The sequence below is a fragment of the Symsagittifera roscoffensis genome, chromosome 4, assembly GCF_963678635.1.
Source record: "Symsagittifera roscoffensis chromosome 4, txSymRosc1.1, whole genome shotgun sequence".
NCBI lineage: Eukaryota > Metazoa > Xenacoelomorpha > Acoela > Convolutidae > Symsagittifera > Symsagittifera roscoffensis.
The window spans coordinates 14931686-14943782 of record NC_087065.1 but is presented as its reverse complement, the minus strand read 5'-3'; the positions used below and the strand labels follow the sequence as shown (position 1 = coordinate 14943782).

Sequence of the window (12097 nt, the reverse complement as noted above, 5' to 3'; positions counted from 1 at the left end):
GCTAACGACGTGTTACAAGATACAGAAACTGAGAGTGCAGAGTCAGTATCACAGGAGGAAGAAATGGAACATTGACGAATGACCGAAAAACAAGATGAAATTAGAAGAATTTAGAAGTTTTAGAACTTCTAAACGACAAAAAAAGAATAAAACAAAGGAGTGATGAAGAAAAGTTAAAACTCAGAATTGTTTTATGTGTGTGAAAAACTCAAGTGAGAAACCAAGCAACCAAGTTGTAATTGAAAACTGAAACATTAAGTTGAGTTTTGAAATTGTTGCATTTATAAATTTGCATTTTGATTTTAATTGAAGTGGCTTTAGAGACACTCACTTACTATTTATTTAGGAAGGCTTAAGTGAAGGAGTATATTTAAGTATTCCAGCCTGCATGACTGTTTTTAATCAGCTAGGAGAACTGATCACTTTGTGGTGATATGGAAGGCTTGAGTAGTCTCTCGAAGAGGGAGATTGTTTCATTGTTCTTTCTAACCACAGAGTTTCTTAGTTTTAGTATTCAGGACAATAACAAGCAAGATTTCCGAAGGGAAAAGCGTAGTAGGGTAATTTTAGCTTGTTGGTTGGCAGGACTGTCCTGCAAGCCAACACCTTTTAAATCTAAGAGAAAAGTTTTAATCGGGACATTGACATTGGAAGTCAGAAAATATGTTTTATCTTAAGTCATATCCTCAATGTGCAGATTAGTGAGAGAATTTGAAGGCTATAGTGATGTAGTATGATGCCATATATAATCTGCAGTGAGTCGATGTGACGTGGATAAAAGTAATTTCGTGCATTTTGTAAATTCTGTTCGATGACACTGTGACCATTTTACGAATATTGCGTGATTCAATGAGGACATTGACCGGACTGTCCGGGGAGTATGTGACATTCGACCAGAATGTGAAAAATGCAATCTCTGCAGAATTCGAATTTTTAGCAGCGAGCCTTCCGGATTGGTGATTATTAAGAACTAAGAACGTTATTGGAACGATTGGCCAGACGGTGAGGGCTGGAATATTCTGGTATTTTAAAATTTCAAAAATTCGAATTATGACGTCATATTTCTGAGAAACGTCAGAAACGGCCATTTTGGCTGAAACAAGGGAGAGAGACAGAACAACATTAGCTGCGCTAACAACAACTACGAAATAGAGATTGGAAAACGACAACGAGTTACAGAGTAACAGAGAACACTCCGAGTTGCAACTATTGTGTCGCTACAATAGTTGCAGGGCCGTTGCAGACAACGGTGAAGGGTGGAGGACAGCCTTCCGGATTAAGAGGAAGTCAAGATTAGCGAGCTTGATTCAGTGGATTCAAGAATCCGGAAGGGTTTCGGGACTGAAACTTTTAGCCTGTTATATAGACTTTTAGCTTCTTGTCATGTCCTGATTTGAATTTATTTAACATCTAGATTCATTTTGATAAGGATGAGAAGCTAGGAGTTGGGGGAAAGGGTTGATACATCTTCGATGGAGATGATGATTTTTATCTACTGAACAAAAACAAAAGTAATATAATAAGTAGTAGCCCTGTTATAGGAGTGACCTCGTGGTCTGGGGATACTGAGCCATGAGCTCACTGTTTCTGCATGTAATCTAGTTAATTTGAGTGTTTTGACCGAAGCCGAAAGCAGTAACGTTTTTGTCGACCCGATGTTAGAAGGACCACCGAAAAGTAATGGCTTGGTAGAGACGGTGAAAAGCATGCAAAGCTCTGTTTAGACGTTAGCCAGTCGTCTTAAGACTTAGTTTTGTCTTCCGTCGATATGTATCTTCCGGGCGATTGTTACAAGCTTGAGTGAAGCTTCTAGAATTTTACTTCTAGAATTTTCTAGAATTTTACTTTTCAGGAAAAGTTTCTTCTAGAAGCTTGAGTGAAGTAATAAGTTTTAACTATAAGTTTTAACTCAAAAACTTTCAACAAAATCAACAAAAAGCGACCTTACCAATCAAGGTTCATCTCGCTACAGACGTAGCGTTTGAATTTTACTTTTTAATAAGTTTAAGGAAAAATTTCTAGAAGCTTGAATCAAGTAATAAGTTTTAATTCAAAAACTTTCAGAAATTCAAAAGAGGGCGACCGTAACAATCAAGGTTCATCCTGCTCCAGACGTAGCGTTCGAGTTTTACTTTTTAGCAAAAATTTCATCTAGAAGCTTGAGTGAAGTAATAAGTTTTAACTAGATTTAACTCAAAAACTTTCAACAAAGGGCGACCTTACCAATCAAGGTTCATCTTGCTCCAGACGTAGCACTCGCGAATCCACTCTTGATGATCTCTATCAGGAACAAGACAGCTCAAATTGATTGTTATTAGTTGGCGAATAGCAATTTGACTCTTGGCTGAGTTTTCGTCAATTTCCCTCAATTGTAAATTCGGCTGTTCTGATTGTTTTCATCTTTCTGTTTGAGCTGTCGCGAGAAATATGATCATGACGGGGGCCAATTGAAAAATTTTGAAAAATTCTATTTGGACCAAAAATGAATTAAATTTTCTTGATTTGACCGACTGGCATACTCATTCAATCACTAATGAATCGATAGACTAGTGGACAAAATTAAACACAAATTCAGGTTTTTTAGGATCTCTTTTTTCAATGTACAATTTGTTCTTTTACATAGACCAAGTGCAAACCATCAGAACAGCCCTCATGGTACATAGCGTGAAATATTAATTGCAGTGCTTTTCTGTGCTTCATTTGTGTTCTTTTTTGAGATGTAATGGTTCCAGAAATACGGGATATCAAACCCCTAATAGAGAAGTTATCTCATCCCCTGGAGGGTGTAAGAGTTCCTGCTCTGAAGTCTCTGCTATCCAAACTAGAATTGTCTATTCTAACAGTAGAAGATCTTTGCCAAGAAAAGCTGCTGTTTATAAGACTTCTAGAATGGTTCAATTTCGATGAAGTTACAAACGAGGAGTTAGTGTTTTCGCTGTTGAAGAAGTTAGTTGGCCATAGAACCAGCGCCAGCATTCTGCTTAAAATAGGAGCAGTCGACTTTTTTTCTCAATTGCGTCCTAATGTCAATGAACTTTTTCTTCCTGATATTGACTCTCTAATACACAAATTACTTACTATACCTGAAGCTATTAATGACGATGAAAAAACTGTTGATTACAGTAAAAGACTCGTTGAAATCTCCGAGTTCGAAAGCAATACCGAGCCTTTCAAAAGCCAATCGCATCAAATTCACAACGAGCAAAGCTTGGCTTCTCGCAGAGAAGACAGCTATAACAATTCAAAACAGCATATGTGCAGGACTTTCAAAGCCATCGAGGAAACCTTTATCGATATTGAGTTTCTAAACTTCCTTTATTTTCCGTGGCGACCATTGACACACTCTGACAAAACTGTCTTAGAATCGGCAAAAAATTCACTCAGAGGTGCAACTGCTAATGTCGTCGTACTTTCTTGCAAATTCATCAATGACGTTTTATTTTCTGATTTCCCAGCTGAAATATTTCTCCAGTATCCAAATATTGTGGAAGAGCTTTTTGAGTTAATTAAAGTGAGACAGCGCAAGAACTGGGATTTGCATTTAGAACCTATAAATGCGCTCTTGACCTTGAGCGAGAATTTGCTTCGAAGGCTTAGCTTTCTTATTGATCCGGATTACCACACGCCAAGTCTTCTAAATCATGGCCATTCAATGGGTGTCAGTTTTGCAAATAAGGTTTCGAGTAGCGTGGTTGAAGATTTGTCGAGAAGTATGTCACATGTGAAATTCGACAGCCCAAAAGTAGATACTTCATTTTGCTCGCAATCAACGATAGAAGGACCCTTCAAAGGCTTCAATCGGCCAACAGATGAAGACGAAGCAGAAGAAATCATAGCTGAAGACATCAAAACATCTCAGTACAGTTTACCTCAATTTTGCGCGGTAGTTTTGAGTTCAATCCAACACTTGTTCAAAGCGCCAAATTCTGAAGTTGTATTCAAAGCAGCACAATTGAGTGTAGTTATAACTGAGTTGATTAAAAAATCAGTCAATGTTAAAGCCATGTGGGAAACCAAATCAGCACTCGGTGCCATATTCCGAAAAGATATCGAAGTATTTTCCCATGCCTTAGCTTCAGCGATCAAACATAACTCAGAAATTACGAAGTCGATGCGTTCCCAGTTCAGGTATAATGTCAAAGAAATCGAATCACAAGTTGCCATCACCAATTTGGAAACTATGCTGTTGGCAAGCTTTTCAAATGAAGTCGTGGAAGATTTGAATCTAATTCAAAGTCCTGGCCACTTGCAAGAAATAAAGGGCGCAGTTCAGGAGATGATATACAACTATGAACTCAAAAAATTTTACCCGACAGCGGTTGAAAAATTAACAAAGTCGTGTATAACTGAAAACTCACCAGAATCTCATCGATTGGAACTTGACAGACAGATTCATGAATCAATTCTTAACCTGGCCAAAGCGTTAGAACAAGAGCCGAAAGATGAAAACGCTTTTTTAGTCGAGTTCATTAGGCAGAGTCATTTGGCTCTGGGTTTTAGCCAATCAAATTTCGAGCTAATTGATAGATCGATCAACATAGCTTCTGATTTCTGTGATTACGATGACGATTTTTATAAGAAAGTGCTTCAAACGTTAGTCGAGTATCTGAGCTCACCGTATGATACTGTAAGGATCCATGCATACAGAAGTTGCCAAAAATTTGTCGAGAAGTGTTTAGAAATTGACGCTAATGCAAACAAAATGACAAACCAGCCCTCAAAAATGTTGAAGTTCCTTCTCAGTGAAGAAATACTGACTGTACTTATTCAAAGTGGATTGCTGGATCAAAACGATCAAGTTAAAGAATGTGCTTCTTGGATATTGTACCAGTTTCTGAATTCTCAACTCCTGTTTGAAAGCGATACCTGGAGTTTCTTCATCAGTAATGTAATGCATTACTTTGTGTTTCTGCAAAGTTTGACCTCGAAAGATTCCAAATTCGGAAATACATTGCTAAACATGGTCGCTGAAGGCAACAGCGATTCAGTTACGACAGTGTTAAACATCCCAACTGTTGATAAACTTAGAGGCTGCCTCAGACTGATGTTTAACACTGATCTAAAAGTGAGAATAGAAGCGGTCGGAATGCTTGTGTGGCATTTAGCCAAGGAGTCTCAAGGTCATTTGAGACTCCCCAGTTTTTCGAACACAACAATGCCTCGACTTCATAATCTCCTGTTCCCAAAGAACCAGCTTACAGTTGACCGGGAGTCAACTGAAAGACTGAATACAAAGACCAACACGCTTGACAGTGTGCTGGATATAGCACAGTCGAAAAAATTAGACGAAGGTGTACGCAAAAGTGCGTTCGACCAAGTGGCCATTCTTCTCCAAGATCCGGCAATTCATGAACATTTCTTAGAGCGCAAAGGAATTGAGTACGTCGTGAAATTTCTCAATGCAGCTCTTGAAAAAGCAAATGAAAAGACCATTGAACACCAATATTTACCATCAGTAGTGTCTATACTGAGAAATTTATTTTTCTGGCACTCAAAAACCCGTCACAGATATTCTCACGATTCCCACATGTTGTTCAGCTTGGTAAGAAGCGCTTTTGTTCTGAATGAAAATGTAGGCGCTGTATCTGACGTGCTTTTCGCCCTTTCTCTTCTACTTTTCGACGAAGTGCTGCAACCGGGAAATGAGGAAGTTTTCAGCGTTCCACGAATAATAAGACTTCATTTTAAGCTTCCCTTCTCAGTCGAAGCACGTGATAATGAACTGTCCTCAAAGTCACGTTCGATTCTCCCAGACCCCATGGAGAACCCACTAAGTGTCGCTTTTTTGAAGTCGGCGTTCTCAGACATCGTTGAGCCGTTGATAGCCCTTGAAGAAAATCCCCATCCTGAAAATTCGCTGTACGACGTTCAATTAAATGTAGCTCGTGCTTTAAACAGCATCATAGGTGCTCAGAATCATTTAGAGGTCTCTGAAAATTTGCAAATTTTGAAATATTATCTGACAATTGCTAAAAGCGAGCCTAAATTTTATGCTGATTATTTGAAAGAATTAGACTTCTCAGTTGCGCTTGAAAAGTTTTTATCAGTTATTCCTAGCAGCAATGAAGACAGAAAGCTTCTATCAGACATTGCTGAATTCATAAATTATCTTCTGAAAGATGTCGATAGTTTTCCAGAAGTATTTTCATGGATTGATGGCGTACTATGCTCGAAAGAAAGTCTCTTTTTTCTCGCTTTAAACGATCAAAACCTTTACCACGATACTGATTTGACAGACAGTTTGCTTCGATGCATTCAAAGTTTTGCGCTCCAGAAATCAGCTGTTTTGAAGTTAGTCAGCGCTTCTGAAATTATACCCGCCGTGATAGAACGAGTGAAAGTCTGCGACAATGCAGAAACATACGACCTGTCTTCACTGCATAAATGTCTCAGAGTCTTGAGCTATGTGACAGAAACACAAAACTGGTCCGTTAAAATGAAAGAATCGCAAATTTCTCAGATCTTCCCTACTTTGGTCGCAATTGTGTCATCCTTTTCAACCGGACGTGTGTCCTCAAATTTATCATTCATGGGATGTGCTGTAATTGAAATGATACTTCACATTTTGTCAAATTTAGCCAGAGAATTGGCTGTCATGTTCAGACAAAATTTTGTTTGGGTAGACCATTGGAAGATATCAGTAAACGAACACCCATTCAACTGGTTAACAAGCCGTCTCTCTCATCGAAATCCACACACAAGACTGTTATGCTACAATTTAGTGGCACAGTTTTGTGTGTCAAAGCAGGGTCAAAAACACATGATCAATGCCTTTGACCATTTTGCTGGCGGCTTATGGACAATACTATTTGAAGTGGCAACAGATAAAAGCGAATGCTGCTCTGTCAAAGCACAATGTCTGATGAGTCTAATTCAACTAACGAAAGAGTTAGAATTCCCTTCTCTTCATGAATGCGAGGGTAATTCATACGTCGGACCCTTAGTTGTCGATAACTTGAGTAACGTGCCTATTTCAGGATTAAGAGCTCTGGAACTTCTTGTCGTTAGCTTCGATTTCTTCCCGATATTCGCTCAAGCCCTGATGCAGTTCTTTCCTTTTTCAAGTCTGAAGCTAGCTCAAAAAGTCTCAGGAAGCAACAGTTTGGAAAAATTTAATTTGGAATGTTGTAGGATCTCTCTGCAACATTCGGAGTTTGCGATTGAAGCATCGGAAGCCCTCGCCACGCCTAAATACATCGCAGCTATGTGCAATTTTGCATTAAACATCCTACAGCTACTTCCAGAAATAGCTCTGAAATCGTTCAAAGCTCTTACTCTCTACCAATCATTGATGAAAATCATCGATGATTCAATTTTGACCGAAATCATCAGGAGTTACGAATATTGCCAAAGCTCATCTGAGAAATTCAAATTGAGAATCCTAATGCATGATTTGTGTGTAGTGTACCGAAGTGTGATGCAGTTATTAACATTTCTGCACCTCAATGTTCCAAAAGCTGTACCAAGTATCTCATTACTGGCTTCTACTCTGGCTCATTTCAACTGCTTGATACTTCCAGATCAACAAAATTTGACCGAAATCTCCCAAAAGAACGATAAATTGAGTGATTTATTGCTTGATTTATTACACACGATAGCGGACAGTTCGCGCGCTTTGAAGTGTCTTGTGACTAAAAGCTCAAACAAGAATTCACTTGATGAAGTTCTTGCTGTAATAAGCAGCCGAAATGAAAATTTCATTATCCAGACTTTACTTGTACTGGAGAACTCGGACAAGTTTCCAGTTTATGTTGGAGAGTGTCTAAGTTTCTTCTCCTTTCTGATATCAAGAGCGCCTGAAAAGATATTGAGTATTCATAATGTCAGTGATTCTACTGAAAGTCTAGCTTATAAATTGGCGAAAAAGTTGATTACCCTGTACGATGTTGAAAACATGTCGACGTTCAACAGAAGCCTAGAAACATGTCTGAAGAGCCTATTAGCGTTCAGTCAGTTCTCAAAACAAGCTTCGATGGCTGAAAAGTTACCTCAGATGCTGATCGATACTCTTAAAACGACTATAGTTAAACTGACAACTATGAGTATAACTTCACTTAATAGCACGGTTGCCAAAGAGGAAAATTTAGCACAAGTTATTTTTTCTTGTTTTGTGATAATTCGTAACTTCATGTATGGCAAAGAAGAGGCTAAGATCATTTTGTACGATCTTGGATTCACAGGTGTAGTGTCCAAGATTTGGCATTGGTGCACTACTGAAGCACCATTAATGCAAGCCATGCTTGAATGCATGCAGGTGTATGCTGCACGATGCCACAAAGCTGCCATTTCAATGTCGATTCACTCAATTCCACAAAACTCAGTTCCTGTGAACAGGCATGCGTCGTCCAATACTTTAGTGCACTTGTTAATAAAGGCGGCAGTTAAAGAGTCGAACCCTGCAACGGCAACGCGAACTAATTTGACTCTTTCAAATACAATTTTTGGACTCTTGGCAACTTTAAGTCTTACTACAGAGTGCCGAGGAATTATGTGGAAAGCCAACTTTCTGCAGAAGTTTCAGGAGCTGACAGTTCCAAAGAAGATTGCGCAAAGCTCATCCGAAGATCACTTTATTCTGTGGGTCAACTTATGTGTCAATGTTTCATTCAGCAATGATGGTCAACAAATGATAGCTAAAATGAACACAAGTGTTGACAAAATAATCGAAGTACTCAAAATAAGTTTCACAACTTCGACAGCTATTAGTTCATCGATTGCTCCTTCAGGCGCCGACAAACATTGTACAAGAGTGGCGCAAAATTGTTTGATCATTTTGCACAATCTGTGTTTCAATATCTCAAACAAACCAAAACTGCTGGCAAATTCTACTTTCGTGCCATCGTTAATGCGTGTATTGGCAGAGACAAGAAACGATCAGATTCTTCTAACGGTCGCGGCAACTTTTTGGGCAATTCTGTTCTCAAACCAGAAAGCAAAAGTAGCGCTTAAAAGTGCAATGCTGTTGCCAGTAGCCCAAAAAGCATTAATTTCTACTGAAGCGAGATTGTCGAAAGATGCTCGAAATTCGCAACTATTCAAATCTGTTTGTTATTTGAAGTCGATCGCTGCTAATCTTGCCGAGAAATAGATCATACCAACACAAACCTTCAGTTTTTGTCATCAATTCCCTTACCTGGTTTTTGTTGCGTGATGTGATTGATGTGTATATATGTTAATTTGTAAATAACTTGAGTTCCGTTTTTAGTTCAATTACCAAATAATAATCCAAAATAAAGTGTTTTGTATGGTTTGATTACTTTTTTCCTAGAGTTTGATGAAATTCAAACGTGTATGATATCTCGCTTGACTATTTATATCTGTTCTCTGAAAATGTCAAGTTTCAGTCAACGGCTACGCCCTTTTTTGTTAAAAAAAGAACCAGCCTTCGGAAACGTCAAATTTGTGAACTTTTGACTGCTTCTGAAATTTTTCGTTTTTTTTTTCTGGAAAATTACCCTGCCAGGTTAATGGTTCAATCAAAATAAAAAGTTGTGGGCTTCGCTGCAAAAACCGGTGCGCTTTTTTTGAAGAAAAAAATTGTATTCATTCAAAAAAATCAAGTTTGTTTCTTTTTTGTGACCTAGAAGTTCTCCTGCAGAAACGGTGACAGCTCAGTTTTTATGGAAAGATTGTTATGTTCTTTGGATGTTCTTGTCTCTCAAAAGCTAACCTGCCAAATCTGAAATTGGAACAAAAAACAGGGCAAGGGAATGTTTCCTGCATTAGTGGCTCCGAGGCTACGTGTGTAATTGATAAGACAGGTTCTGGGAATCTTCCCCGCAGAAGCAAATATGCTCTAATTAAAAATTAGCCTGCCGTTTCATAGTTTAGTAGTTCAATTGAAAAATCTCCTTGCACAAACGGATAGAATCGTTTTTTTTTGCGAAAAAGCCGGTTTTTGGAAACTTTTCAAGTTTTTTGAGAACTACCCTGCCAAGTGTGATATTCATGTCAATTGAAAGAACAGGTGGCAGGAGGCTCACCTAGATCAGCGGTTGATCCCATATTTTAGCAGAGAAACTGCTATGTTTTTGGGTACAGATTTTTTATGAGCCGATGAACATGCTCAGACTCTTAGATAGGTCGGGATGTTAGAGTTTTTTTTCATAAAAAGTCAAGAAATGCTTCAGAAGTGTATTCGTACAAATTTATGCATTTATGAATGCCCTTAGGTATATGCGAACTTTTTGAGTTCAATTCAAGTTAGTTTCCTATATGGTTGGCAAAGTTCGCTCTCCAATTATGAAATAGGAAATAGCGTGAAAAGCATGATCAAGTTATAGTTTTTAATTCAATTTTCAGATTTCCCAGCGGAATAAAGAGATTTAAGGCCATAATTTTATTTTTGATTAGCCATAATTCTATTCAGACCAATATCACAGATGGTTGACGAATAATTGACACGATCTTGATATTTTGCAAAAGAGTATCATTCGACCCCCTCTGAAGTTTATTTACCTGATTTTGCGTAGAAAAATTATCCAAATTCTGCCTCTCGCTATCGTTGGCCGAAATAACAAAGTGGCAAGGGGATCCGGATGGAAACCTATTTTGAACAAAATTTCCAACGAGAAAAAGCACTCACCAAAATCCGTGTTTTTGCCAGTAATCGGAAGGGTAAAAAATCACTTATCAAACGGATTTCTTACGCATTGTTATAATCAGCTTTGGAGCCTAAATTAAAAACTTTTGCTTTTGATAATCTGCTAATAGTCTGAAACAAAGGCTGGAGCAGTTTGAATAGTTTTTTTTGGAAACTCTAAGTTTTGTCAATCACAAGCTGGAAAATCAACAATACCTTTAGAAAACTTAACCATGATAACCAGTTGTTGTGCAAGTAGCGTAGAATGGTCCGGCGACTTTCTTAAAGGAACTGCAAAGATTTTTTAAAATAGTAATGAACGTAGTGAGTACTCTTATATAGGTCTTCCTAATTTTTTTTATTGTTTTTTTTTGCAGGAAAAAGTCTTAAAATTTGTTCACTCTCAATTTTAATTTTTCGCGGTTTGACTAGTAATTTCTTTTCAAGTTCAGTGCATTTCTATTGTTAAAAGGAAGGCAAACTCCACTATTGAACAGCAAAATTGTAAGTTCGCGAAAAAGGTGATCGACTTCTAGTTTCGAAAATGGAAATTTCCCAGCGAAATAAAAACTTTTCTTTTTGATCCAGTTTTCTGAAATTGGGTCTTTTTTTTAACAAAAAAGTGTCCATCATTAACTGTTGTACAAATTCGAAGAGCTCTAAAGCCATCTATTTTTTTCTTCGAAATTCAGAATTGACGATTTTTGACTAAACAAGTCGATTTTTTTTCCAGTTTCCTTGTGTTCATTACTCTTTTCAACTGTCAGTTGGCTCTGTTCTTCATGTTAGTTTCGTTTTTTGTTATGTCAGTTTTTGTGCGATGAGAGAACTATACAATCTCGGTTAGTGAATTAGGCGTAATCGACAACAGTCTAAAAATATGGATAACAAAAAAATGAAAAAAAAAAGTTTTTTTTTCTGTTTATTTGCACAATAACTTAATTTTTTTGGATTTTTTTCTGCCAAGAAAGCGCTAATTGTTGCTTCCAAAATAGTTTTCATTTAGTCAATCAAGCTTCTCTAGCCTAATTTGCCAATTTTTTTATATAACGAACGTTACTTCAGTTCCTGAAAACTGGACAAAAACTCAAATTTTAAAACCGTTATTTCGCGACACTTGATTAACTTCTAGTAAAAAAATTATTGTCGTTCGAATCACGGTTGAAAGGGTTTTGATCTGAAATATCACTCAACCCATTGCGATGATTATTTGTGGTACCTGATTTTTATGGAAAAAAATACTTAAGTTAGCCCGAAGACAAAATTCCTCCCTATTTCAATGGTCGGAACAATTCCGAAGCATACATATTTTTTTCTATTTGCAGAATTCATTGACTGTCCTCCTGTTATTTCGTCAATTTACTAACTCGGATTTTGAGTAAGTTTTTTTTGTAATTTGTTTTTACGTTTAAATGGTTTCTGCTTATGTTTCATCGTCTTTGTCAAAATTTCTCGATTCCGTTATTCTGTCTCATTTTCTATTCGCTAGCTTGCAATGCTCTGCCTGCGTTGTAT

The 12097-nt window shown here is 37.5% G+C and overlaps 1 protein-coding gene across 1 annotated transcript; it reads left to right on the top strand.

Moving 5' to 3' along the window:
* The first annotated feature begins 2721 nt into the window (after positions 1-2721).
* LOC134843756 (rotatin-like) lies at positions 2722-9221 on the top strand. The gene has a single exon (XM_063860018.1). It carries the CDS (start codon positions 2723-2725, stop codon positions 9086-9088), a length of 6366 nt encoding a protein of 2121 aa, XP_063716088.1. The 5' UTR covers position 2722; the 3' UTR covers positions 9089-9221.
* Positions 9222-12097: the final 2876 nt, after the last annotated feature.

Bases quoted from the DNA above. Each gene is read 5' to 3' on its own strand.
- LOC134843756 (XM_063860018.1), top strand. From the start codon at position 2,723: ATGGTTCCAGAAATACGGGATATCAAACCCCTAATAGAGAAGTTATCT.